The sequence below is a fragment of the Moschus berezovskii genome, chromosome 8, assembly GCF_049115385.1.
Source record: "Moschus berezovskii isolate FMDL1 chromosome 8, NW_MosBer_1.0, whole genome shotgun sequence".
Taxonomy (NCBI): domain Eukaryota; kingdom Metazoa; phylum Chordata; class Mammalia; order Artiodactyla; family Moschidae; genus Moschus; species Moschus berezovskii.
Window position 1 is genome coordinate 110,591,541 of NC_142467.1, and position 27,854 is coordinate 110,619,394.

The following is a 27,854-nucleotide window of genomic DNA, read 5'->3' on the forward strand; positions in this document are numbered from 1 at the left end:
CAGTAGCTTAGGCTCATAAACACACAGCTATGAGAATTGATTTGTCATTGTTTGGCAGTGGTGGTTCCTCCACAGCTTTAACAACCCTCTAGATAATGCGAAAGTTAACAGATATGTACCTGAGACTTCTCAAACCTGAAAAACCAGGTCCTGAAACTCAGGGTTTAGGGGAAATGGTGGTGGAGAGAAGTGCATTTCCTGTTGTTTCTGACTGGGATGGTAGCCTTGTGCTACTGGAAAACTTTTATTCTGCCTCCCCTACACAGATGCCACCTTTCCTGGATTCCTTGGTCCAGCAACCTGTTCCGCAGACACACTCTTCACTCACTAAACGCTAGCTGAATCCTCCATTCCAGACCACTCCCTTCAGGACCCTTCCTGACTAGTCTTTCTATCCTGTCTCTATCACACATGTCCGGTGTGCAGCTACATTTTGTCTAGTGTAATAGAAATAGGAGATTTGAATTCTTTGACTCTCACTTATTGGTAGTGATATTGAGTAAATGATTGGGTTATTTCATTTCACTACATCTTAGTAATACCTCAAGGGAGGTTCACAAAATAATGTAACTGTGAAAGTGCTTTTATAAACTGGAAAACAAAGCACAAGTTGATTATTCATAAACCCTAATCAGTGGTTCTCAAGGTAGCAACCTTTGCATCCCCTGGAACCCGATAGAAAGGTAAAGGCCCAGTGTGCGCACACTGAATCAGCAGTTGTTTTAAAAAGCCCCCTGATGCATGCTCAAGTTAGAGAAGAACTGCCTTGTGACATTATACTTAACCTAAGGAGAGCTGTATTAGTCTGCTTGGACTGCCATAACAGTACCATAGGCCGAGTAGCTTAAATAACAGAAAAGTTTTTTCTTACGGTCTGGAAGTCCATGATCAGGGCGTTAAGAGTTGGCTTCTGGTGTGGCCTCTCTCCTCAGCTTGCGGAGGACCACCTTCTTGTGTCCTCGTTGGACTTAATCTCTGTGCACATGGATTCCTGGTTCTCTTCTTCTTCCTATAGACACGAGGCCTATGAGTTAGGGCCCCAATCTTATGACCTCTTTTAACCTTAATTACTTCCTTAAAGGTCCTATCTCTAAATATAGTTATGTTGGGAGTTGGTTTCAGCATACACATTTGAGGTAGGAGACACAATTAAGCCTGAAACAGCAGTGTATGTGTGTGTGTGCTCAGTTGCTCACTTGTGTCCAAATCTTTCACAGCCCCATGGACTGTAGCCTACCAGGTTCCTCCGTAGGATTTCCCAGGCAAGAATACTGGGATGGGTTACCATTTCCTTCTCCAGCGGATCTTCCCAAAATGTGCATCTCCTTCATTGGCAGACCAATTCTTTAACACTGAGCCACCTGGAAGCCCATAACATAACAATAGTGTATCAACAAATTAAAAATTATAGAGAAAAAAAAATCAATCTTCCTGTTCTGTAGTTGTACCCTCCCTCACTAAACCCTCCCTGAATCCCATTTTTGAAAGATAAGTAGTTCATCTCCCTGATTAGCTTTTCCTTGAGCAGCAGTGTTTTAACATCAGTACATAGTTCTTATTAATTCATTGGTTTTGTGATTCACTTAATTGCTACTAGGTTTATCACATTTTGCCTTTTTGATTTAACTATTTTGGGGGCTAATTTGATTTATAGTTTATCCCTGGGAACCCAACTACCATTTATAGCATTATTTCTGTGAGGACTTGTTAGGTTGAATACAGTTGATTTAGATAAAAGTGTTGAATCAGCCTGTTTAGTTTCAGAGAATCCAGTGTAGTTGTAAATCAAAGCAATATTGCTATGCCATTGAATATGATTTTGGTGGTAGAGAATAGAAGCCTTACCAGTGAAAAATTGAAATTACTGGCATTTCTTGGTATATAAGAAGCTATAGCAGAATTTTGACATTGAGAGTTTTTCCTAAACTCTAATACCAGTCCTAGGAAAGATTATGAGTGACTTTTTATTTTTATAAAAATCTTTTATTTCTTTTATTTTCTGTGCTGCCTAGGAATCATTTCATTTCAAATACTACCAAATGATACGTGAAAATCTAGTTCTATATAGTTACTCACTTTAAAGGATTATACCATTTATAAGGAATTAGGTGTTAAATTCAGCATTAGAATAAGTTGATTTACAAGTGACCAAAAAAATTAAGCTATTTTCTTTATTTTTATAAAATTTTTTTTATTGTAGTGAAAATACTTGTAAGATTTACCATCTTAACCATCAAGTTCAGTGGCATTGAGTACGTTCACATTGTTGTACAGCTTTCACCTCCATCCATCTCCAGAACTCTTTGTCTTGCAGAATTAAAATTCTATACTACCTACTACCAAATCATTTTGTGCATCCATGTGGCTCAGTTTTTATATCTTTAGATCTGTGGTTTTGGAAAGAGGATTGACTACCATCCATGACGGTCTAATATATAAGACACTTAAAGGCTTAGAAAAAAGAGATAAAAATAGCTGGTCTGTGGTTTAATATATTTTTTTGTTGGATCTTAAAACTGATTTATTTATTTATTTAGCCTATTGGGTCTTAGTTGCTGACAGGATCTTCATTGCATAATGCAGAATCTTTTTTTTTTTAATGCAGAATCTTGTTGAGGAGCATGGGGTCTCTAATTGTGGCCTGTGGGCTTAGTTGGTCCGTGGCATATAGGATCTTAGTTCCCCAGCCACGGATCAAACTCAAGTCCCCTGCTTTTCGTGGGGTTCAGTGGAAGTCCCTTAAAACACTAATTAAAAACCATATCTATGCTTGTTGATCTTTGGACAAAAACAGCAGCATCTAATCTAAATTAAGTCTTTAATATGAGGCAAGTTTACGCCTCTGTTATTTCATTGTAATGTTTCAACTCATTTAAAGTATTCTGTAAAAGGGGCTTTGTCTATTGTAAAGCTCTTTACAAATGCAAGAAGTTAGTTTGAAATTGTATCCGAACACCCTAGGTCTGTGTAGCCAACATGATATTCTCTATGGGGACAATTGTTTATGTTTGAGTTATATTTTGAATTTTTTCTTGAAATTGGATCTTTTAGCTAACTGATTTTAGGAAAACCTGTTATTCTGAGTTCACTTTATCTATAAAATGAAATACATTAAAGTTCCTTTCAGCTCTGATTTGAAAGCCTTAAACAAGAGAGGGGTTCAAAATTTTTCAAAGGAGGTGATACATTTAACTGTACTTTTTTTTTTATATATTTAGATCATGGAAGGAAAGTGGCTGCTGTGTACGTTACTGGTCCTTGGAACTGCTCTTGTTCAAGCTCATGATGGACATGACGATGATGTGATTGACATTGAGGATGACCTTGATGACGTCATTGAAGAGGTAGAAGACTCAAAACCGAAGCCAGATGCCAGCAGTCCACCATCGCCAAAGGTTTGACGTGATCTTTGAATCTGTTCGTTTTGCCTCTTGAGATAATCAAAAGATGAAGGTACATTTTGGATCCTTACCACAAGGAAAGCAAAATTTGCTAAAATACTTATTGCTCTCTCTGTCAACCTTTGTTATATTGTCCCAAAGATAAATTATATGGGTTGAATTTGAGGGCCAGCCATGCAAGTTAGAAAGCAAACCAAGAGAATAGATCCTACTGAGACTATTTTAATTAATTCATTTTTATATTTAACACAGGTCACCTACAAAGCTCCAGTTCCAACTGGCGAAGTGTATTTTGCTGATTCCTTTGACCGAGGAACTCTGTCAGGGTAAGTGTTTTGTAGGGGGAGAATATCTTAGAGGCAAACATCATGTTAAATAAGATAGAAAAGTAGATTCCTTTTTAGATAGTATTTTATATTTTCAGTCCCATTTAGGAAAAATCTTTTAGAACATGTGGTTCTTGCTTCCATTTCTTTTCCCTTCACCTTGTATTTTATTCTTTGAGAAAAACTTTTTTTTCTCTTGAGTCTTAAAAAGTGAAATTATTTCATGAGTTAGGTACTTTTTGTTACAGATTTTTGATTTGAATATAATATATAATCACTACTTGAAAGACATATTTAAAAGTTGAAAGTAGAGTGATTAAGTGGGCTAAGAAGAGCTGGATTGTCCCTGTTTTTATTATTATTTACATTGTTTCTTTTTACAGGCCAACTATAATTTGAATCTTAATTTGGGGGGATGTCTTAATTACAGGTGGATTTTATCTAAAGCCAAGAAAGATGACACTGATGACGAAATTGCCAAATATGATGGTGAGAGTTGCATTTGGTTTAGACATAATAGCAGATTGAGATACGGTATGTTTCCATAGTATCTAGTTTAAAAGGAGTATGTATACATTTAAGGTTATTCCTTGGAAGTTTGCTGTCTTTGTATGTCCCATTATATTTTATAGGGTTCACTTCAGTTCAGTCTCTCAGTCGTGTCTGACTCTTTGCCCATGAATCACAGCACGCCAGGCCTCCCTGTCCATCACCAACTCCCGGAGTTCACTCAAACTCATGTCCATCGAGTCGGTGATGCCATCCAGCCATCTCATTCTCTGTTGTCCCCGTCTCCTCCCACCCCCAATCCCTCCCAGCATCAGGGTCTTTTCCAGTGAGTCAACTCGTCTCATGAGGTGGCCAAAGTATTGGAGTTTCAGCTTTAGCATCAGTCCCTCCAATTAGACCTGTTTAATTTTATTTTTTATACTATAAAGTAGAAAAATAATTTATTACCCTTGGTGCTGTATTTTGGACATGGAAGGTCTTTTCTAGGCATTGGTAAAATGCATGTGCTATGGGTTTTTAAAAACTATATCCTAATATTTATCAGTTATGTGTATTTAGTATTAATAGGCCAGCTCTTAGAGGTAAATGGAACATGTTAAACATTTGTCCGTCTGATGAATTTATATAACTCGGAGTTTTATTACCATTTAAGGATCTTCAGAGGTGTAGTTAGGGAGTGAAACTTTTTTTTGTTGTCTTGTAGGAAAATGGGAGGTAGATGAAATGAAGGAAACGAAACTTCCAGGCGATAAAGGACTTGTGTTGATGTCTCGGGCCAAACATCATGCTATCTCTACTAAACTGAACAAGCCCTTCATCTTCGATACCAAGCCTCTCATTGTTCAGTGAGTAAAACACTTGCTTTATAGAAGCTTCCTGGGTAGAATGATACATGTTTAAAACTGTTACTCTATGTAAAAAATAATGAGAATAATTACATGTTGCAATAGAAATTTTAGGATGTGTTTCAGCATCTTGTAACATTTTTTTTCATGCCCAATAAATTATTTTGAAATAAATCATCTATTTTTCCTTCTGATACCAAATGAATTTCTGGATTTTACAGAAAGTATTTATTGGGAATCTGCATTATGTTTTTTTGTTTTTCTGGTTTTTTTTTTTTACTTAATTTTGGAGGATTGGGTGGATATAACAATAAAGATAAAACATGTGATCAAAATGAGGGAAAGTGGAAATAAATTAATGCCATATGGTTTCTGCTTTTTTTTTTTCTTCTAAAATTAGATATGAGGTTAATTTCCAAAATGGGATAGAATGTGGCGGTGCCTATGTGAAACTACTTTCCAAGACCCCAGAGCTCAATCTGGTAAGTACTTTCTGTTTATGTGGCCACCCAATTACCTTTTAAGAATTTCAGAGAAAACGAAAGAAAATTTTCTAAGACCTGTGAAAATAAAGGTCTTCTTTCCTGCTGTTGAAATATCTTGGAAGTTGAAAATATCAACTTTAACATTTCTGTGCTTTTTATTTGAAATGCAAATTTCGAAGCTGTTTCTTGGTTTCTGTCCTATGTAATTTTTAGCTTCAGCAAACTTTATGAAAGAAGCAGTAACTCTCTAGATCAAGGCGTTATATTATGCTTTTAATCACTGTCATACATTCTCAGTAACATTTCTGGTAATTATTTTTCACTGGTATCTGTACAAATCTCATAACTGAATAAATAGGACACTATTTGGGATTTTGTAAGAGGATATATCATACTTTTGAAAAGTTGCTTTTCAACACTTTGAGTTACTTAATTCATTTTTGTTTCTGAAGGATCAGTTCCACGACAAGACCCCGTATACGATTATGTTTGGTCCAGATAAATGTGGAGAGGACTATAAATTGCACTTCATCTTCCGCCACAAAAACCCCAAAACGGGTGTATATGAAGAAAAGCATGCTAAGAGGCCAGATGCAGATCTGAAGACCTATTTTACTGATAAGAAAACACATCTTTATACATTAAGTAAGAAAAACTATTAATTTGGGGTTTTTTTGGCACTACCCATTTATCATCCTTCTAAAGATTATAAACCTGCAAATAACAATGTCTGTTGCCTTAATGTCATAATGGTGAGAAGAACTTAGTTTCTCAGCACTAAAAGAAATGTTTCTTCCTTAGGTTGAATTGAGAAACAGGTTTTAAGAAAAGTTGGATGTCCTGTAAAGAGATTCTTTGCTTGATCTCCACTCATCTCCTGCCTTTGTTTATTTTCTTGTTGATAGAACGTTCTATTGTGTACACACAATAGAAATGTGTGTACAGTTTTTTTCTCAGTGTCTTCTAGTTGAACTTCTTTGGATGCTGCACACCTAGACAGTTGAGTATAATCATTCAGACATTGGAATGGGGTTTTTATATTCATAAGACTTTTTCTGCTGCTTTGAGATCACATATAGTCATGCCTCTTTTCCTAAAGAATGCAGTAACTTTTTTTCTTTATAACAAAAGTATACATATTCAGCATAGAAATTTGAAAAAAGAAGACATTTAAAGTATCTGAAATATCAGCATTGTGATATGTATTTGGTCATATGTGAATAAATATGTATATATGTGTAAACACATATAATTTTATATTAAAGGTTAAGTATGTTTTATTCTCTTCACAAAAGTGTGAGAATTTTCTGTGAGAGTATGTTTCATTGATCACTTTTGTTATCATTTAGGATAGCAGCATAGTACTCTGTTATCTTCCATAGTATTCTGGATGTGCTGTGATCTAGTCACTTGCCTATTAGGCATTTAGTTGTAGGATCCAGGCTTTAGTATAATTCCACTTAAGATGGCTTTATAGATTTAAAGTTATGTTTGCATTCTTCATTGGAGTCCAAAAGTACAACCTGAGTAGATTGGTGGTTTAATAAATAAAAGGTTTGTGTGATTGGAACTGTTGGCAACATAGATAGTGGTAATACCAACTCAGAAAATGAGGAAATGGGCCTTTTCTACTGGGGGACGGTTATAATAAATAAACTTATTTGCCTGTTGACCTGTGTGTAACCATTTGTGACAAACCAATATTGCAGTTACTTTGCATACCTTTGGTGTTTTGGTGTTTTTATGTTCATACATGGAATATTTTGTTGTTTTAAAATTTTACCTGTTTAATTTCTCAAAACCTGAAGAACTAATGTTTATGATTTACAGATAAGGAAAAGAGTACAAACTTGCCTAAGCCTCCATGACCGTGTTCCGACTTTTAATACCCAAAATCATTACTCCATGCTTTTGCTTTCTGTTGGAAATATGATCTTTTGTGGTAAAGAAAACTTGGGAATGAGTGGCTAATTAACTTTTTAAAATTGCATTTAATTTTTTTCAGTCTTGAATCCAGATAATAGTTTTGAAATATTAGTGGACCAATCTGTTGTGAACAGTGGGAATCTGTTAAATGACATGACTCCTCCTGTAAATCCTTCACGTGAAATTGAGGACCCAGAAGACCGGAAGCCTGAAGATTGGGATGAAAGACCAAAAATACCAGATCCTGATGCTGTCAAACCAGATGACTGGTGAGTCTTTGGTACCTGTTTTTGAATGCAGTGGAGCATTTCATATATTCTGCGTGGCTTAAGCAATTTAATGATGGTTGAAATCTGATAATTTGTATAATCTGTGATGCAGTCTAAATGTTAGGAAAAATGCAGACTACTATAGCTGAAAATAGTAGTGACCACATAGTGATCAACAGGGCTGTCATGATCGTCTGGACTGCCTCACACCATTTTACAAGCTACTAAATGCTGAAACTAATGATAGGGTTTGCCTGTGGCAACACGGTTTGTGGCAAAACTTCTTATCTTTGGCCTGGCCTTTCCCATGCTTCTATAATTCAATTTAAAGCTGGAGTCCTAAAATTTTAGTTTGAAAAATAACCTTTCTCCTATTAAACAGTACTCAGGAGATCTCTGCTTTTTATTGGGCACTGGAATACAAAGCCACAGGCACACGGCTGCCTGCACAGCTCTCACTGTAGTGGTGAGATAGGCAATTGAAGTTGGCATGCATATGGTGAATGATCTAATATGTGTTTCCATGGTGACCAGAGCACCAAGTATACCAAACTTCAGTATTTTAAAATTGAGAATTGAAAGTGAACAAGAGAAAACTAACTGGTAAAGATGGGAAATGGTATTTCCTGGTTGAAGGAGAATATCATGTGCAAAAGTAGAGGAACAGGAGTGAGCTTAACACAGATGAGGGAAATTGAGCAGTCTTTTATGTAGGATGCAAATTGGAGAGTGATAAGAAATGAAAACAGGTGGGTTGTTCTCTTGTGTATGACCCTGTTTGCTCTCTTGGTATGGTGACTTGTGGAAATGTTAGAAAGTGAACAAAGAGAAATGATAAAACTGATCTTCCATTTGTAAAAGCATCCTCTTAGGTTTCATAGTAAAATTCTAGTTGATACTTAGATGCTGCACTGGTTAAAGGGTGAGTTTATTTGTATGTTTGGTGAACATTAGATTTGGGCTCACTTTGTTCAGTACTGTATTCCTTAACTAGCTGTTGTGGGGGAGGAGAAGTAAATGTTCAGCTTAAAAGGCCAGCTGAATGATAGACAAGTTTTAGTCTTAACACAATTTTAAACTAGCATAGCTCTAAAACAAGCATAACCCTGACCAAGAATAGGAGATGTCCTTGCTTACCAGCTAAAGTGGCACTGTCTTACAGTAACTGCATAAAGCTTTGAAATTAGGTACTTCTTGATAAACTTAAAAGGGTGACTGTTAAAAGTCATAATACACATGCTAAAATCCACCCTTTTAAAATGTACAGTTTACTGGTTTAGTATATTCACAGTGTTGTGTGGCGATTACCACTAATTCCAGAACATTTTTATCACCCCAAAAGAAGCCCATACCCATGAAGCGGTTACTTCCTCCCTATTTCTTCCTTTCACCAGCCCCTGGCAACCACTAATCTACTTTCTGTCTTACAGATTTGACCATTCTGGATAAAGGATTAATCAGATATGTGGTCTTTGGTGTCTAGCTTCTTTGGCTTAGCATAATAGTTTTAAGACTCTAAGACTCATCCATGTGGAACCTTGTATCGATACTTTCTTTTTATGGCTGAATAATATTCCATCCTGTGGGTGCTACCACATTTTATTTATCCATTCCTTGTTTAATTGACATTTAGGTTGTTTCCCTTTTTAGGCTATGGTTGTGAATAACGTTGCTATGGACATTCAAATGAATGGTTTTGGGGTGAATATACATTTTCATTTCTCTTGGGTATATTCCTAGAAGTGGAATTGTTAGGTCACTCAGTAACTATGTTTAACTTTGTGAGGGACTGCCAAACTGTTTTCCAAGGTAGCGGCACCATTTTGCTTTCTTAAAATCAACGTATGAGGGTTTCATTTTTTTCCATATCCTTGCCAATACTTATTTTTATCAGTCCTTTTTCATTATGGTCATCCTACTGGGTATGAAGTGGCATCTTATTGTGGTTTTGATTTGCATTTCAAAATGACTAGTGATGTAGAACATATTTTAATATGCTTTTTGGGCATTTGTATGTCTGAAGAAATGTTTATCCAAATCCTCTATTGGTTTTTAAATCAAATTGTCTTTTATTATTGAATCCTAAGAGTTCTCTATACATTCTGCATACTAGGCCCTTGCATATGATTTTAGATATTTCTAGGAGCTTTTTCACAAAGTGGGACCACATTGTAATCATTGTAATTCTGTGGTCAGTGTTGTCATTAATTGTCTTTTTGTTTTGTGTTAAGGGATGAAGATGCCCCTGCTAAGATTCCAGATGAAGAAGCTACAAAGCCCGAAGGCTGGTTAGATGATGAGCCTGAATATGTACCTGATCCAGATGCAGAGAAGCCAGAGGACTGGTATGAATGTTGGTTAACTTTTAACATTGCCTGCTTTTTTATTGAAGTAAAAGTTGATACTTAAATACAGCCAGGACTTCCCTGGTGGCTTAGACGGTAATGCGTCTGCATGCAATACGGGACACCCAGGTTCAATCCTTGGGTAAGGAAGATCTCCTGGAGAAGGAAATGGCAACCCACTCCAGTATTCACTGCTCAAACTTAAGTGTAGAGCTCAACAAACTAAATTGATTACATTTTCATCTCTCTTTTTAATGTATCTGTCACAGAAAATCCTTTGTTACTGGAAATGGAGAAACAAAATGATGCTTTGTAGTACGCCGCTGAGTATTCCTGCAGGATTTTAGGGAATCCCTGGGGTAGATTTTCATAGACCTGCTTCACAGAATCCACTTGTAGTTTGTTTATGTCTCCACAGGGATGAAGATATGGACGGAGAATGGGAGGCTCCTCAGATTGCCAACCCTAAGTGTGAGTCGGCCCCTGGGTGCGGTGTCTGGCAGCGACCCATGATTGACAACCCTAATTATAAGGGCAGATGGAAGCCTCCCATGATTGACAACCCTAACTACCAGGTTGGTACCTCCTGATGGTTGAACTGCTTCATTGAGCTCTTTGTGTTCAGATAGTTCTCCAGTGTGTAGTGAGGCTGCCACAGATTGATCCTCTATATTCAAACAATTGAATTAAAAACACAGTAAATTCAGAGTTAAGAGAGAACTTATGTGTTGTGTTGAAAAGATAAACCTAGAAAGTGGAAAGGCGAGCTTTCATAATTGCATTATAACTTAAAAACAAACAAAAATGAAAACTTGTGGTTTGGACACCGTGCTACCATGTGGCAAGGATGCTCCACCCATAAATATCCAAACTGGCAGGCAGTCTGGCAGCATGGATAGGGGACTATGATGAGAGTTGGTTTCCTGACCATGAGTTAGCTCATTGCCTGACCTTGGTATCTTCAGCTATAAAAAGACTGAAGCTCAACTGAGATGATCATACCGGTGGTGATACCTTAAAGCTTCAAGTTTACTGTGGCTCTATAACATTTCTGACCCTGGTCTCAGTTCTGTTTCTATTCTAGTCAGTTTATTTAAAACCATTAATTTCTACTTTACAGCTTACTTCGAAATGTAAGTTGTAGCTCTCCATATAGACTGTGTATACTTTTCTGTTTTTAAGTGTGTTTTTAGTTGTGCAGACAGTAAGAACAGTTGCCCCTTAGCTGTTTTGTTGACGGCCATTTAGGTGAATTTCCCTTTTTGCTTTTAGAATCCTTGCTGCAGTAGTTTTTCTTGTGCTCGTCTATGGTAACTGTTTCTCTAGGTAGTTGTCTGAGGTGACATATCTGGTTGAAGATCCACTTCACCGTTGAAGAAGTCTGTACTGATTTACACGGCCACTCCTACCAGCAGTTAGTTGATAAGAGTGAAAGCTCTTGGAATGTGCCAGGTAGAGCAAGGTGTTGGTCTGAATCAAGGTCATGGGTGAAACTGAAAGTAGACATTGGAAGTAGTTGGATTGGAGTTCAGCCCTCTTAGAGGCATTAGTAGCATTTATTGTTTTCCTCCTGTTAAGTTTCACACAGTCAGCACTTAACTTCACAGATAATGCAGAATTCATCTTGTTTAGGTTCACTATAAATTTGTTTTGATCATTATCTGAAATGATTTTTTAAAATACTTTTCTCTAGGGAATCTGGAAACCACGGAAAATACCAAATCCAGATTTCTTTGAAGATCAAGAGCCTTTCAAAATGACTCCTTTTAGTGCTATTGGTTTGGAACTGTGGTCTATGACTTCAGACATTTTTTTTGACAACTTTATCGTTTGTGGTGATCGAAGAGTAGTTGACGATTGGGCCAATGATGGATGGGGTCTGAAGAAAGCTGCAGATGGGGCTTCTGAGGTTTGTGCTTCCTTGTTTCTTGTGCATTTATGTCTTTTATAGGTAAGTAATTGCTACTGTTGTGAAGAGTGATCTTTTAAGATTTGTCTTTTCCCTTATTTGGGAATGTTGTCAAAGAAAGTGTGACCTGTGTTTACCAAAGACAAAATACTGGGGTTTTGGACATGATTTCATTAGGTTAATACAAAGATTTTAGAGTCTATATTTGTGTTATATGCATGGTATTTCTCTTAAAATTGTGTTAAAATATATATATAGAGAGAGTTAACATAGATACTATTAGATACAAAATAGATAACTAATAAGAACCTATTGTATTGCACAGGGAACTCTATTCAACACTCTTTAGTGACCTATATGGGAATAGAATCTAGAAGAGTAGGTATATGTATAACTAACTCACTTTGCTGTACAGCAGAAGGTGCTGCTGCTAAGTCGCTTCAGTCGTGTCCGACTCTGTTCGACTCCACAGACGGAAGCCCACCAGGCTCCCCCGTCCCTGGGATTCTCCAGGCAAGAACAGTGGAGTGGGTTGCCTTTCCTTCTCCAACAGCAGAAGCTAGCACATCATAAACCAACTATTCTCCAATTTTAACAAAGATTTAACAATTTTACAAAGATTTAACAATTTTAACAATTAATTTTTAACAATTGAAAAAAAAGATTTAACAAAGTTTTCCGTTTAGGATCTATTTTAATGCACTCAAATATTGAATCTTGGTTTATTAAATTAGTGGAATTTTCAAATAATTGATCATAAGGCCAAATTGAAAATTGGAGACACACTCAGAGAAAGAAATTCTTCATTCACTAGTTCCTGAGGGTAAGAAACTTTGCAGGTAATTGGGAAGCCAGCTTTCACACCTAGGAAAGAGAAATACCCTTGGTGATAAAGACAGCAGGAAAATTGAGACTTTTATTTCCTTTTTACACTGTGTGGACATCTAGGCTTGAATCCTATGAAAATGGTATCTGAGCAGTGCCATGCAGGAATTTAGTAGTGGGACAGTGCTGCCTGTATTTAGTGTCAGAGCCAGCCCGTGTGATGAGTGCCGTCTTGTTCTCCAGCCAGGTGTCGTGGGGCAGATGATTGAGGCAGCAGAGGAGCGCCCATGGCTCTGGGTGGTCTACATTTTGACTGTGGCTCTGCCCGTGTTTCTTGTCATCCTCTTCTGCTGTTCTGGAAAGGTATGAGTTGTTGTTGGTTTGTTTTATTTTGACTCACTCTTACCATGTTAAAAATAACCAAGATATATTGCCAGAGATTTTTCTTTGTAGCAACTTGGTAATGACTGGGCCACATTTGGTGCTGACTTCTGAAACCCTGTTCACTATTTTCTGTGGCCATTTATTGTGCCCAGATGGAAGTAGGGTGGTTAGCCCCTCAGTTGCTAGTCTAGTGTATTGCTCTCCTTCGTATTTGGCGGCAGCTTTCTGAAAGAAAAGAAAAAAAAAAAAAACTTAGATATAAACCTGACCCATCTGGGCACAAACTAGCTTTTCCTGCTGGCGTGTGTTTCTGTTCATACACTTCATAATTCAGTCTTTGATTTCTCGTTATCCATTTCTCTTTTCAGCATTCCCCCTTTCCCCCAAACACCACATACAGGAGTAATACAGCCTTACTGTAGTTTTTCTTGTTTAGTCTTTGTTACATGCAATTAAAACAAAAGAAGAAAATTTTGTTTAGGCCCTCTACTTCTGCTAAAGAAGACTTGTGCTTCATACTGCATTCAAGACGTTTTGTAACCTGATCCCCAATCTTTTCCAGCTTTATCCTCCGCCACTATTCTGCATATTTGTTACGTCAGTCACCTTTGACTAGTTAGACTTGCACATTCCTGCCTGACCCCTTTGCTTCTACTGTTCCTTCTACCTTGAACCTCACGTGCTCACTGGAGAGGAAGCTCTCAGGCAGGAATCCTTCTTACACATTTCTTTGTGTCTGCTCCAGCATACCTCTTGTACAGAACTTTGCTCATAGGCACTCAATAACTACATGGTAATATAATGCATAAAATATGAACAAACCTGTTATGTTTTGGGGAACTATTTCAGAAACAGGCCAGTCCTGTGGAATACAAAAAGACTGATGCTCCTCAGCCAGATGTGAAGGAGGATGAAGAAGAAAAGGAAGAGGAGAAGGAAAAGGGAGATGAGGAGGAGGAAGGTGAAGAGAAACTTGGTAAGACGTAGACCCCAAAATATCTGCTCTGAGGCAGCACCCTAAGATGTTGCTTCAAACCCTTACAAGCAAGTTACTGTCAGCACTGTTTTAGACTCTAGAAGTGTGTTCTAATGCTGATTTTCTAGTTTCCAGAAAGTAAGTGTAAGATTTTACTGTTTTGCTCTGACTTCTTAGGAGAGAAGCAGACAAGTGATGCTGAAGAAGATGGTGACACTGTCAGTCAAGAGGAGGGGGACAGGAGGCCTCAAGCAGAGGTAACAGCAGGTGGGGGGAGTGCATTCTGTGTGCCGCGCAGCTCGGGTGGGGGTACATTTAAGGAGAGCGTTTTCATAAGGTAATTTTCAACGGCTGTGACAGGAAAAATTCTGGTACAGCCCATTTTGTAAAAGTGGGACTCTTAGCATTAAAAAATTCAGTTTTTAAATTTTAAATTACATCTGGATCTCAAAAATATTTTCTGTGCTGAAAATGGTTTTCTGTAATAACCAGAAGGCAAGGGAAGACTAATAAAGTGCTTTCTAGTAATGGCAGCTTCCAGTTGTTTACAGTTCTGTTTCATCGTCTGTCTCTCCTCACTGTGCCCTTTAAACTATTTCTTGGACAAATCACTGCATTCTAAAATTTTTGTCCCTCTTGCTGATGAATTCATTTGTTCATTCATTCAGTAAATATTTCTGGAGTCATTGTGTCCCAGGCATTGTTAGTGAACAAGACAAAAATACTCTGCCTTTGGGGAGCTTAGTTCTAGTGGAAGGAAACAGTAAGCAACGGGCATTTTAAGGAAGTAAATGAACAGTATGATAAAAAGCAATGAGCTGTGAAAAAGAAAAAGAGGACAGAAAAAGGTTTTGGAAGTACTGGGGGCAGAGTGAGTTGTACGTAATTTTAAAGATGATAGGCCTCAGCATAGCAAAAACTTGAATGAGTTAAAAGACTTTGCCATGGAGATGTCCATGGGAAGAGAATTCCTGGCAGAGAAAACAACCAACAAAAGGACCTGAAATGGTAGTCTAGAAAGCCAGCATGGCCAGTAGATGACGAGGATGGAGAAAAAGAACATGGGGAGGGCTCCAGGTTAGGTGAGGCCTCTGAGGCCGTTGTATGGGACTTGGCTTTTCCTGGTAGTGAAATAGGCAGGCATCACAGTCTACGGGGCAAAGGGCTGATGGGATCTGATTACTCTGGCTTTGATGTTTTCTGCAGACCAGGGAGAATCAAGGGGCCTAGTTAGATGACTGTAATAATCCAGGCAAGATATGGTGGCTCTGAGCAGGGTGATAGAGAAGGACATGAGTTTCTGATCTGGATTTCTGATCAGATTGGACAGATTGGATCTGATCCAATCAGGTGGATTGGATATGAGGTATGAGGGAAGGAAAATAGTCCACATCATTCTCACCAGGGTCCCTTTGTCAGCAGTTCTCTTTTCATTCTGATCCTTTCTGGAAACTACCCAGTTTTCATTTCTAGCTACCACAACTCTGCCCTTGTATTGATAAAGGCCAATGCTGTTTATATTTTCAATGAATATATTCTGTCTCAACTAGAATGCAGAATTCTTTCAGGTGGGGGCCAGTCTATTTTTATATTCCCCCAAATTCCTCACACAAAGTGGGTGTAGCGTAGCAAGAGCACTGGATTTGTAGTCTTATTTTTTTTAGACCATGCCGTGCAGCATGTGGGATCTTATTTCCTCAGCTAGGGTTCCAACCTGTGCTCCCTGCACTGGCAGCATGGAGTCTTAACCACTGGACTGCCAGGGAAGTCCTTGGACTTGTAGTAGTGAGTATTATATGAACTCGGCTTGGGCTTGGATAGCCTTTAGTTCTCATGAATCTATGCTTTCTCAGCCTCAAAGTGGGACTAATATGTCCATAGACCAGTAGATTATTCAGGATTAAGCAGGATAACATGTGATAGCTTGGTGTTTGGTCTTTTTTAAAGACAATGTTGATGGATTAGGTTTAGAAAAGTGCATATTAATGGAAAACAAAGACCGAATTAATTTTAACACACACAATTCTACCACCACTGAGCCAATCATTGTTTTTGGTGCATTTTCTTCTAATAATTTTTTTGTTTGTTTTTCCTCAAATATGAGTTATACTCACCTGGTTGATCTTGAAAACTTGGTGAATTTTTACTTTAAAAAAAATGCTAATTACAGTAATTTCTTGTTTTTTCAACCAACAGGAGGATGAAATTTTGAACAGATCACCAAGAAACAGAAAGCCGAGAAGAGAGTGAAACAATCTTAAGAACTTAATCTGTGATTTTTCTCTCCCTCCCCTTCCCCTGCAAGTGTGGGTCCTAGGAGAGGACCTGGCACACCTTAGGTTGAAACTCAAAAAACCTTCAGATGTATCACCATCAACAGGTTCCAGCTGAACACTCGCTCATGTAATTTTAAACATCTAGCAGTAAATAATTGGAGTTGTGACATAAAGGACCCTGTTTCTGTAGAGAGAAAAGCTTAACATAATTGTTGTGAAATGTAACATGAAGCAACTAACTTGTAATTTTTTTTGTTTTTAAACATCTTTGTTTTTTTAAAATAGAGTGATAGAATTTTGCCAGTCTTTAAAAATCTTGGCTTAATTTAATATATTAATCTGTCCTTGCAGAAATAAAACCAACCTTTAAAAATGTTAGGGGGATGAATTTGAAGTTGGTGAATTGTAACTGATTTTAAGTTTGGTATTACAAAACATTTAAGTGTCTTTGTCCCCTAATTGATAATCATGTTTAAAATGCAGTCATTTGTGGTTATAATCTTGTTTTGCTTGCTTCCATTATTCAATTCCTCCTAAGGAAATTGAGAGTGATTGGATGGAAGCCCAAATTTAAATAAAGATTATTTAAGTTATATTAAAAACAGACATACAAAAAGAAAAAACCTTTCACTTGTTGGTTTTAGACCATAAAGTATGTGTGTTCTCTTGCCCTTGGAACAGCTCAGTTCCCACACAGCTTTGCAGTTAGTGGAAGAGGTGGCATATACGGCACTCAGGCATTCATCCTTCACACGCCAGGAGTGTCTGGGCTCCAGCCTTCTCAAGCAGGTGGCTTCTCAAGGAACTACCACCATGTGTGAGCTCCAGAGTAGGTGCAGATGTTTTCATCACATCTTCCACTGTTGACACTGTCTTACCTTCTCAAGTTCCCCAAATTCCCAAGAGCTTTCTCCTCTGCTATGCATTTTGTCTTCACAGCGCAGCTTGCAGTCCATTGCTAAAATGATGATAAGCTCTGCATAGTGTTAAGCTTTATTGTGATTATGTGTGTTTCTTCTTCCTTTGTTAAGCAGACCCACACCTTTCCAGGGTCAAAGTACAGGACAGAATATTATCCTTCATCTTTATCATTTCTTTTACTCCCTTTAAAGACTTCAGAAGTCTAATCCAGAGTTGAGCCAGTTCAGAATTGACTGTAATTGAACACAGGCTAAAAGTATTTATGGGGGGAGTGACTTTTAGCATGAGTTTTCTGATTTTTGTAGCTGCTAAACCTTTTAAATCTTTATTTGCAGTTCATGTAACAGTTGTGTCTTAAATTACATGACAAAGCAGTCCTGTTCAGTTTTTTTTTTTTTAAAGTTACGTGGCTTGTAGAATTTTTAATAAATGAGCTTAGGTCTGTTTTTTCATGTGGAATGCAGATGGGTGCTATCAGAGCCTCTTCCCCCATCACCATAGTGTAATAATATCATTATTACACCACACTGAAATGTATTCAGAACTAGATTTTTTATTTTTTAGCTTTGTTTCTTCAGAGGTGTTGCAAATATACCGATGATACTGTTTCTTGCACTGAATATATAAACACTCCAGGGTGTTTATATTGGGGAGATATTGGGGAGGAAGTATATTCGTAAAAGATGAAGGCTGTATCTGTTTATCTTCAATTTTTTACTTGTTCACTTAAATTCTTATGAGGGTGGGATGCATTTTCTTGCTGTTCCTTGCTTTATCCTTTTTCATCTGTTGTTCTGCGGTCACAGTGACCTTAGCTATGTAGCAGACTTTCCCAAATGTATTGAGTGCAAATAAACAGTTACTTAGCAAGACCTGAAAGTATGTCTGCAGGTTTCTCCTTGAAGTAAGTGTGTGGGATCTTTGCATTTCTAGAAGTCTGCCTTCTTCACCCTAAATTAACATTATATATCATGCTTCCCTACAGTTTCTTCCAGCTGAGCTGTGGAATAAATAGCATAAATCAGTAGACTGTTCATTTGCAGGGTAATTTATCATATCCAGGGTAATTTGGCAATGTTTGCCTCCCCTCCCCCCTAGCTTGGTGGGGGGGAACCCACCAAAAAACAAAGCTAAATAAAAAGTCTTTTCTTGGTTCCACTTTGTTGAAGATGCAGCCTCCTAATTAGAAGTCTGACATTAATGAATGAACAGCAGCAGTATTCATCTCTTCAAAAGGCACTTATTTTATATGCTGGTTATCTGCCCCATTGATATAAAACGCCCACTGCATCAGATGTGTTCCTCAATTTCTCTTATCCATAACACACTCCACTTTTCTCAGATTGTTGGCATTACTAAATGGTGTTACATTAAAGCCCTGTGTTAAGCATCTGCTTTTGACTGAACTTCACAAATAACCTTCAGTTTGTTTTACTGTTTCAGGAGTGGGTTAATCTTCCATTAATTGGCTACTACATGAAAGTTAGCTAATACACAGAAACTATTATGAACAGTGAAATAGTTATTACTTCATCTTACCACATGAAGGTGAATATAATTCAAAGTAGGCTTTGCATTTTTTTCCTGTTGGATTGGGGTTCATTAGTTTCAGTTGTATAGGATGACTAGCAGCTCAGAAGAGGGGTGATTTGTAGATAATCTTGTAGATTATGGAAACCACTTCACTTCAAAATTTTTATTCAAAAATGACTTGGAATCAGACTCCATCTTTTATATTCCTATTTAGGGATATCTTAGAACATTAGGTCAAAACTTTTTTTATGTAGTATTAGGCTTTTGAATTGCTTTCTGAAGAGTACACAAAATGTAGTGCTCCTGGTTACAATTATCTTTCCCATTAGAAAGGAACTTTAATTCTGGTGTAAAATTTATGTTTGAAGAATGGTAAAAGCAGGACTGTTATGGTGTTCATGAACCCTAAGCATTTTTGCTTTGGTGGGTCACTTGTATTTTTTACTGCATTTGTATAAAAACAAGTACTATTTGAATAAAGATTCGATTTTTTTCTTCTGCTTTTAAAACATTTTCATTGGCCTAGTAAGAAGTTACTGTACCACATGTTTGAGCTGTCGATGGTGTCTCGTTGTAACCTTTTGGCACCTTCTGTTTCTTTTTAGCAGTTAGGGTGCCTTGGCACCCTAGTTCTCTTGACCCAACAGACTGTCTAGTTTGATTGCTCCTGTTTTTCCCCCTAGTCTCCCACTTCCTTTGCCTACTTGGTATAATACTAGTGTATAATTGTCTTTAGTTGGATTTTGTTATGTGATTCAGTTTCACCTAACAGACCATCTTTTAAACGTAAAACTTGCAGGCCAGGCTACCTGTTTTGTTTTTTTTTTACTAAATCATCTTCGCAGTTCTACTGTGCCCACTCCCTCCCCCAGGAGACTTCATATCCTTTTCCTCATGTCGGCTTTTTTTCTTTTAGTAGTTGTAACTTTTGAAATACTTTAAGAGCAGATTGATACTCTCGATTCAGAATAGCGCATGAGGAAACCTCCAGCTCGAGTACGATTCTTACCAACTGAGGCTGAATGTGAGGAGTGAGGTCGAAGAAAACCCGATGACACTGAAAAAGCGTGGCTACTGTTGAGCTTATCAAACCCGAATTTAAGAAGCGGTAGGAAAATCGCTACGGTGCCAGGCCAGTATCTGGGTCTGGCGGGTTACCCGCGCCTGCTGCCCCTTTTTCCACCGCGGACCCGGAAGGGCCTGTTCGCGTGAGGCGGCTTAGAGCCAGCTTCTGTCGGTCACACTCAGCTGAGAGCTGAGGACTGAAGCCCGCCCAGCTGCTTCCCCCGCCGCCTCACATGAGAGTTCCTTTTAAACTCCGCAGGGACCAGCCCAGCGCGCCTCTAGCGTGCGCGGCCCCGCCCCTCGGGCGGCCCGCTCTTCCTTCTCTAATTGGCCGCGGTGTCTGTTCTTCAGCTGTGACGGCAGGCTTGCCTGCCGGAGCCCCGCCCTCTTCCGAGAGCCCCGAAAACAATTTTAAGATGGCGGCGGCGGCGGCGCGGAAAACAATGGGGCCGGGCCGGCGGGGACAGGCCGAGGCCTGAGGTGGGCAGCGAGCGCCTGCCCGGGTTCGGCCGAGCGGGGCCAGAGGGAGACCCCCGCCGCGCGTCGCGGGACCATGGCGTGGCCGTGAGGCAGCCGGGCAGCCGGCGGGGAGCGGGGCGTGCAGTGCCAGCCGGCCCGAGAGGCCCGCCTCGGGCCTGGCCCGTGCAGCCCGCGGCCCATGGTGCTGCCCACCTGCCCCATGGCGGAGTTCGCGCTGCCGCGGCACAGCGCGGTCATGGAGCGCCTCCGCCGGCGCATCGAGCTCTGCCGGCGCCACCACAGCACCTGTGAGGCCCGCTATGAGGCCGTGTCGCCCGAGCGGCTGGAGCTCGAGCGCCAGCACACCTTCGCCCTTCACCAGCGCTGCATCCAGGCCAAGGCCAAGCGCGCCGGCAAGCACCGGCAGCCGCCCGCCCCGGCCCCGCCGCCGGCCCCGGCGCCGGCCCCCCGCCTCGATGCTGCCGACGGCCCTGAGCACGGCCTCCCAGTCGCGGTGAGTAGGACGCCGGGAGCAGCCCCTTCTCGGGAGGTGCTGCCCCTGGCGCCGCGCAGGGCCTTTGGAGACAGCCTCAGTGCCCGCAGCTCCTTGGGTCTCGCCCCGGGGAGGCTAACATGGCTGGGACTGAGCGGTTGTCATCTGCGGGAAATGGCACTGTGGCGTTGCTTTGGGAAAACAGGATCCTGAGGACCGACCTTAAGGCCCCGGCAGGGAAGGCTGGTGAACGGGCGGTCAAAGAGTTTTCTTCCAGACTTGATTTCGAAATTCTGAAAACTCTGTTTTGGAACAGACTGGCATTAAATTGCCTGTGATAATCGCCTCATTTATTCTGCAGCTGTTCTTTGAGTCCTTGCTCTTTGCAGGGTCAGGGCTTAAATATGGAAATGAGACGGACTTCAGTTGACCAGATGAAGCTGTTCTGAATGGAAGGTCAAGAAATCTTCGTAAAGACATAGTGCTGCTCATTGAGATGTAGAAAAGTATTGTTTAGGCAACTGTGAAATTTGTGAATTTGTGATTACAGCAGTGTTGTTGACAGTTCCAGTTTTAATTAGACGCCTGTTTAGAACCTCTGATGATATTACAGTTTGTTGGTAAATTATTACACCCTTTTGGGCTCTCAGTAGTGCTAGGGAAGTTTGTTGGTTAGAGGTTTTCCTTCCTGAAACTACTTACAAGGTTCGTTGCTGTTGTCGTAATTTAAAGTTTAGAACAAATGCTACCAATTTAATTTCTGTGTATTTTTATAATTCACGCCTTTATTAGGTCTCACCAGGCTGTTGCAGTACTCTTCCCTAATTAGTATTCAGATATTTAGTCTCTAACCCTTTAAATGCTATGACCCTCACAGGCCCTATGCTCAGTTTGTATTTTTCTTATTCTCTCCCACACCAGCCTGGACTGCTGGACATCTCATTGCTTATTGTTATCAATTCTTACATAGTCAGGACTTCTCGTCCTCACTCTTCTTCTCTGTAAATTGAAGATGTGTTTGACTTCCTCTGGGATTCTTGTAAGATACCAAAGAAATGAGTGTCAAGGTGAAAATACTTCATAAATGAAAGGCTGCATGTAAGACCCATCCCTGTCACCTCTCAGAATCCTGACATCCTTCAGGTACAGTTCATCTTCCTCTTTAAAACCAGTTTTTACCCTGCTCCACAGCAATTAGAATTTCCTTTGTCAGAGCATTAAGGAAATGCATTGCCTGTGCTATTTTAAATATTTTAAGCACATCCTTGCATGCTATCTTAGATGTGTCTTGAAAACTAGACTGTAAGCCCTAAGAGACAGGGAGGGGTGCAGCTCAAAGGAAAGACTTCAAGTTTTGGGTGGTCATTCCATTTAAGTAAATAGTGAAAGCCCATTAAAAAAAAAATCTCAGATTTACACACAAATAGTTGCCTTGAACACCCGCTAGAATATATATTAGTAGTGATTCAGTTTGTTTAACGAGAGAGTAAGAATTTAGATCCTCTGTGATATTTTTAGCCCTAAACTACTAGAGAGAAGCTGGACCTGCTGTTTGAAGAGAAATGAGTTCTGAGTATGTTAGAACTGAGCCTGGCCTGTCAGTCACTCCTTTGGGTGATCAGGTGTGTCCTGTTATGTTGGTGTCTTATCACATTAAACCTTGACCCATGGGTTTCATGAGTTAAACTTTAGAATGGAATTGCTCTACTGCCTCCCTGTTAGGAAGAGGGACCCTTTTAACTTCAGTCTCCACATGATTCTAGTTGAGCTCTTTGGCTTTGGAGTGAAGTTTTAGGCATGGAAGATGAGTGTCTAGTGGAACCCATTTTAGTGGCTCCTTCAGTTCAGAGAAGGGGAGAGTTCTTGTGTTTTGGCCTTGAGAGAAAGGACAGCTTTGTCCAGAGAGATGGAGGGGAGAAAGTGATTATTATTTTTGACAATTCTGTATATATATTTGATATAATTAATATTCCTTAGTGAAAGTCGTTTCTGGCTCTTTGCGACCCCACGGACTATACAGTCCATGGCATTCTCCAGGCCAGAATACTGGAGTGGGTAGCCTTTCCCTTCTCCAGGGGATCTTGCCAACCCAAGGATCAAACCCAGGTCTCCCACATTGCAAGTGGATTCTTTACCAGCTGAGCCACCAGGGAAGCCCAATACTCCTTACATAAGGAATATTATTCTTATTTTTTCCAAAAGTCCTGTAGTACTCTTAGGCATCTGTTTTCTAGCAAAGTTACCATCAACAAACCATTTCTACAGGTGAAATGGATCAAATCAAAATTACTAGTAGAGTCCAGTTTCTGCTTATTTTTTCCCCCCTTCTTAGCATGATCCACTACAGCAAAGTCTTGACCAATATCTATTTACGGTAGATACTGTTACAGATGAATCAGAAACTGTGCTTCAGACTTCTTTCTCCTCTAGCTGTCAAGGAATGACCTTATTAGGTTTTCTTTGTACTGCGTGTGCTCGTTGAAAACCAAATAGTAATTTTCTAGTGACAGGATTGACTTCTTTTTATTAGGGATGCCAAATAATAGAGAATTACCACTCACTTTATACAAACATCAATTCTGTCATGAAAATGGCCTTCTACAATAGCTTGAACATCTTTGGGTGAAACGTTATAGAGGTTTATGCCCGGCCCCTTACACAGCGGTGTCACACTCTTGCTGCTCACTTCTTCAGTTGCTGTAATAATCTACCAGGAAATCTGACAGTTCCATGTCAGCCATTCATGGAAGCTGCCTTTCCTGCTTAATTTAGGAAATTATACTGTTTGTTAGGAAAGAGTTACCAACACATTGTTAATTGTTTAGGAAATAATATTTCTCTTTGTCGCTCTCCTTTTAACTTTTACCTATACATAACTACACAAATAATGCAAAGAACATCTGCTTCCCTTTACTTAGACTCTTCCTATTGTCGTCGTCATTCCTTATTTGCTTTATCGTGTCACACATACTCTTTCTCTCCTCTCTACCTTTCTCTTTCCCTAAAAGTTCTATTCTCTGAACCGTCTGTGAGGACACTGCACACCTGACTCTCTACCCCAAAACACCTCCCTGTGTATCTTCTAAGAGTCACAGATGTGCAAAATGTTAATAATTATTTTGTAGATTGAGCCTGTGTAAGAATTATATAAATAATAAATTATTTTCAGAGAGTAGATATTTCTGAACATGAAACAGACATTGTGGGATAATTTTAGAGAAAAGATGAGTAATGTGGCTTTAGGATTGCATTTCTTCCTATGACATTCATGACCTTGTCCTAGCATCTTCTTCCCCTTTTTTTCAGTATCCCCTTTTCCACTGGGTCCTTGCCTTTAGCTTGAAACATGAACAAATATTCTCCTTTCTTTTGTCTTTTCTCACCCTCAAAATAGTGTTGTGGCTCCTTCCTTCCCTTTGCCCTTTCCACTGCACCTCCCATTTACTCATTTCCCCATTGTAATCTGCCTTCTCCCTCTTTTACTTTTCCGAAGCTGCCCCCTTAAAGGACACCAAAGATGGACTTGCCAAATTCAGTGGCTTCTTAGTCATCATTCTTTTTGACTTCCTCCTTCCTAAGACTCTTCTGTTAGCTTCTACTCTCTTCTGATTTTCTTTCCAGCTTTCTGACTTTTCCTCAGTCTCCTCCTGCTTTCCTTTATTAATTCAGGCAAAAAATATTTGAGTGCCCACTGTAGGTCAGAACATTTTTTTGGTTGCTAGGGATACAGCAGTGAACAAGACAGATTGAAACTCTGCTCTCATGGAGAGAGGTCAATAATTTTTAAAGCTAATTTTAAGTTATAATAAATGCTAAGAAAAAATCTAAAGTGATGTGATACTGAGTGATTTATAGTAGCGGTTTTAGATATGATAGTAGCAGCTCTGTCTTAATTTGGGCTGAATGACAGGAGGTTAAGAGTCAGCTGAAAGTTTCAGAAAAGAACATTCCAGTTCTTTTTACCACCAGAAAGTTTCTGAGGCAAGAACCTTCTGAGCTTGCATGAAGAACAGAAAGGAGGGACAGTATGGGCAGAGCAGCAGGCAGTCAGCTGGTATGAGAGCTGGGTAAGCAAGGGTCAGATCAAGTGCAGGATTTGAAGGAAAAAAACATCACATGATCTAACATTTTTAAAAGGCCATTCTGATGCTAGATAGAGGGTGTCTGGGATTGGTCTGGACATGAGTGGGTGCAGTTCAGGCTTTTGCAGTGGTCTAGGCTGGAACTGTTTGTGGTAGTGCAGACAGAGAAGAGGAGGTGAATTCTGGATAGCTTCTGAAGGCAGAGGTGACAGAGGCTGGTGATGGACTAAATGGATTGGATTGGAGGCAAATTGAAGGAGTTGAAGGGAATTCCAAGTGTTTTGGCTTGAGAAATGTTCTTTGGACACTTTTTAAATATTCATGTTGCCTAGTTTTTTTCACTCAATTTTCTTTTCCAGTGTTAATGTCATTGATTCTTTCATGCATCTGTCACCTATAATAGATTCTTTACATCTCTGCTGCTGCTGCTAAGTTGCTTCAGTCGTGTCCGACTCTGTGTGACCCCGCAGATGGCAGCCCACCAGGCTTCCCCGTCCCTGGGATTCTCCAGGCAAGAACACTGGAGTGGGGTGCCATTTCCTTCTCCAATGTGTGAAAGGGAAAGTGAAGTCGCTCAGTCGTGTCCGACTCTTAGCGACACCATGTACTGCAGCCTCCCAGGCTCCTCCGCCCATGGGGTTTTCCAGACAAGAGTACTGGAGTGGGGTGCCATTGCCTTCTCCGTTCACATCTCTACCCAGGGTCAAATGCAGCTGTGTGCTGCACATTTCCACTTTGATTCCCACATTATCCAAAAGGGATTCTCCGCTTTTCTTGCCAGTCTTATATTTCTTCAGAGTATTTCCCTTGTCCAGTCAACCAAAGTAGGAGCTTGGGAATTATCCACCCCTTTTCTTCATTTCCGTCGTTTTGTTTTGGCTGTGTCCTGGAGCATGTGAAATCTTACTTCCGCAACCAGCGATCGAACCCATGCATTGGGAGCGCAGGGTCTTAACCACTGTACCATCAGGGTAGTCCCTATTTCCATCTTTAAGTTGGTCATTTGTTCACCCAACATTGAACTCCTGCTGGGAACCAGGAATTGTGGTGCCAGACCTATGTAATATAGTCATCGCAAAGCCCTGTTGAAGGCTGTAAAACCTATGGGAATACCCCTTGGGTGAAGCTTGGAAAGTGTTACAGATTTTAAAGTGGGTCTTAATATTTTGCCAGATGTTTTCCCAAAGGGTGTTACATGAAGCACTAATTTCATGGTTCTAGAGTTGCATAGGGTGATACAGGAATAAACAAATTTAAACAGTTTCCTTTATTTAGGAGGTTTCCAAACATTTAATAGCTTAATATGCATGTGGGCTTGCGCTCTTATCAGGGTACATCTAATAGGATTTTGATCCCTTTGGAAAACTAAGCAAAAGCACAAAACTGTGACAGTGAATAATTCTTTGAATTTAAGACTTTAAGTGCCAGAGGCTGGAAGATAAAACTGGAAAGGTAGGAGTCCTATCACAAAAGGCTTTATGTTTGATACTAGGTGTTTGGACTAAATAATTTTGAAACATTGTGAACCTCCCTGACAGATTTTTGTTGACATTTTAAGCTTATCAGAATTATAATGCATTTGTCGTGTTGATCAATGGTATACTAAATTACCATAAGTCAATTTAAATGAAATGTATGAACTAAGAACATTTACGCAACACATAAAGTACTGCTGTATGTTTAATGTGAATCAGCTGTTTTAAGAAAAGAAAAGGGCAAAAATGCTATCTATAGTGGCAGAGGATACAACTTCCAGAGAATCATAAATGTTAACGTTTTAAAATGATTACATCACTTTTTAAAAATGTCTGGTGGAATCCGAAAACTTTAGTGATGTGCTTCTTTCAGCCACTTAAAGAACGCTTTCTGTAACGGAAGTTTTATCTGTCAGTTAGCGGGCCCTCCGTGGCTGCGCTGGGGCTTTCTCCGGTTGTGGTGCGCAGGCTCCCCTGGTGGCGGAGACCTTTCTTTCTGGGCACACAGGCTCGGGTGTGCAGGTTCAGTAGTCGTGGGGCTCGGGCCCAGTTGCTCTGAGACATGTGGGCTCTTCCTGGACAAGGGACCAAGCCTGTGTCTCCTGCATTGGGGAGTGGACTCTTAATCACTGGACCACCAAGGAAGCCCCAGACATTTTTTCTCTTGAAACTTGCATTTCTTTTTTCCTTTCTTTTTCTTCATTGAGGTGTAGTTGATGTACAGTGCTCTGCTAGTTTCAGACACATAGCAGGGTGATTCAGCCACACACACATGTATATGTACTTTTTCTCAGATTCTCTTTCTTTATTGGTTATTAAAACTATGCAGTGAGTTCCCTTTCTGCTCTTATTAAAGTCATGTGTAGGGAATTCCCTGGTGGTCTAGTGATTGGGACTCTGCTGTTTCACTTCAGAGGACCCAGGTTCCATCCCTGGTAGAGGAAAAAATCCGACAAACCCCATGGTGTGGCCAAAAAAAAAGTTGATTGATACAAAAGAATATATGTAGCATTTATAAGATTCTATGTGTTATATATATTCAATATTTTAATAAATTATTATAGTAAATTAGTATACAACAAACAACAGGCATTATAAATTTTTATAAATAACTTGTGCAGAAAAGCGCAGGTCTATTACACTTAGCTGACAGGGCGATAATGGTGGTCACCACGGCGGCTTTCCCGGGTCGGTCCTTTGGACTCCGTGTGTGCTGACTCCTGCAGTCCCCCGATGTGGGACACTCGACTGCGTAATATGTGGCGGTAGGGGACTGTGTTCACGTTTTCCCTGAAGAAAAAAAGTACGGGTTTATTAGACTTGCCTCTCAGTGAGATGGAGGAGGCTTT

General features: G+C 39.7%; 2 protein-coding genes across 3 annotated transcripts in view; both read left to right on the forward strand.

The window, feature by feature from the left end:
* Positions 1-19,444, forward strand: part of CANX (calnexin) — a 31,798-nt gene extending 12,354 nt beyond the window's left edge. For both annotated transcript variants that reach the window (XM_055430911.2, XM_055430912.2), the window contains exons 2-15: positions 3,219-3,395; positions 3,654-3,727; positions 4,158-4,216; positions 4,941-5,082; positions 5,483-5,564; positions 6,020-6,212; positions 7,573-7,762; positions 9,994-10,107; positions 10,526-10,682; positions 11,801-12,016; positions 13,085-13,204; positions 14,075-14,201; positions 14,379-14,458; positions 16,398-19,444. In XM_055430911.2, coding sequence (XP_055286886.1) covers positions 3,222-3,395; positions 3,654-3,727; positions 4,158-4,216; positions 4,941-5,082; positions 5,483-5,564; positions 6,020-6,212; positions 7,573-7,762; positions 9,994-10,107; positions 10,526-10,682; positions 11,801-12,016; positions 13,085-13,204; positions 14,075-14,201; positions 14,379-14,458; positions 16,398-16,451 — 1,782 coding nt within the window. In that variant the 5' untranslated portion in view covers positions 3,219-3,221 and the 3' untranslated portion in view covers positions 16,452-19,444. The remainder of the gene's footprint in view (positions 1-3,218; positions 3,396-3,653; positions 3,728-4,157; positions 4,217-4,940; positions 5,083-5,482; positions 5,565-6,019; positions 6,213-7,572; positions 7,763-9,993; positions 10,108-10,525; positions 10,683-11,800; positions 12,017-13,084; positions 13,205-14,074; positions 14,202-14,378; positions 14,459-16,397) is intronic.
* A 926-nt stretch (positions 19,445-20,370) lies between these two features.
* MAML1 (mastermind like transcriptional coactivator 1) overlaps positions 20,371-27,854 on the forward strand; it is a 67,121-nt gene continuing 59,637 nt past the window's right edge. The window contains exon 1 of the mRNA XM_055430910.2: positions 20,371-20,969. Coding sequence (XP_055286885.1) covers positions 20,655-20,969 — 315 coding nt within the window. The 5' untranslated portion in view covers positions 20,371-20,654. The remainder of the gene's footprint in view (positions 20,970-27,854) is intronic.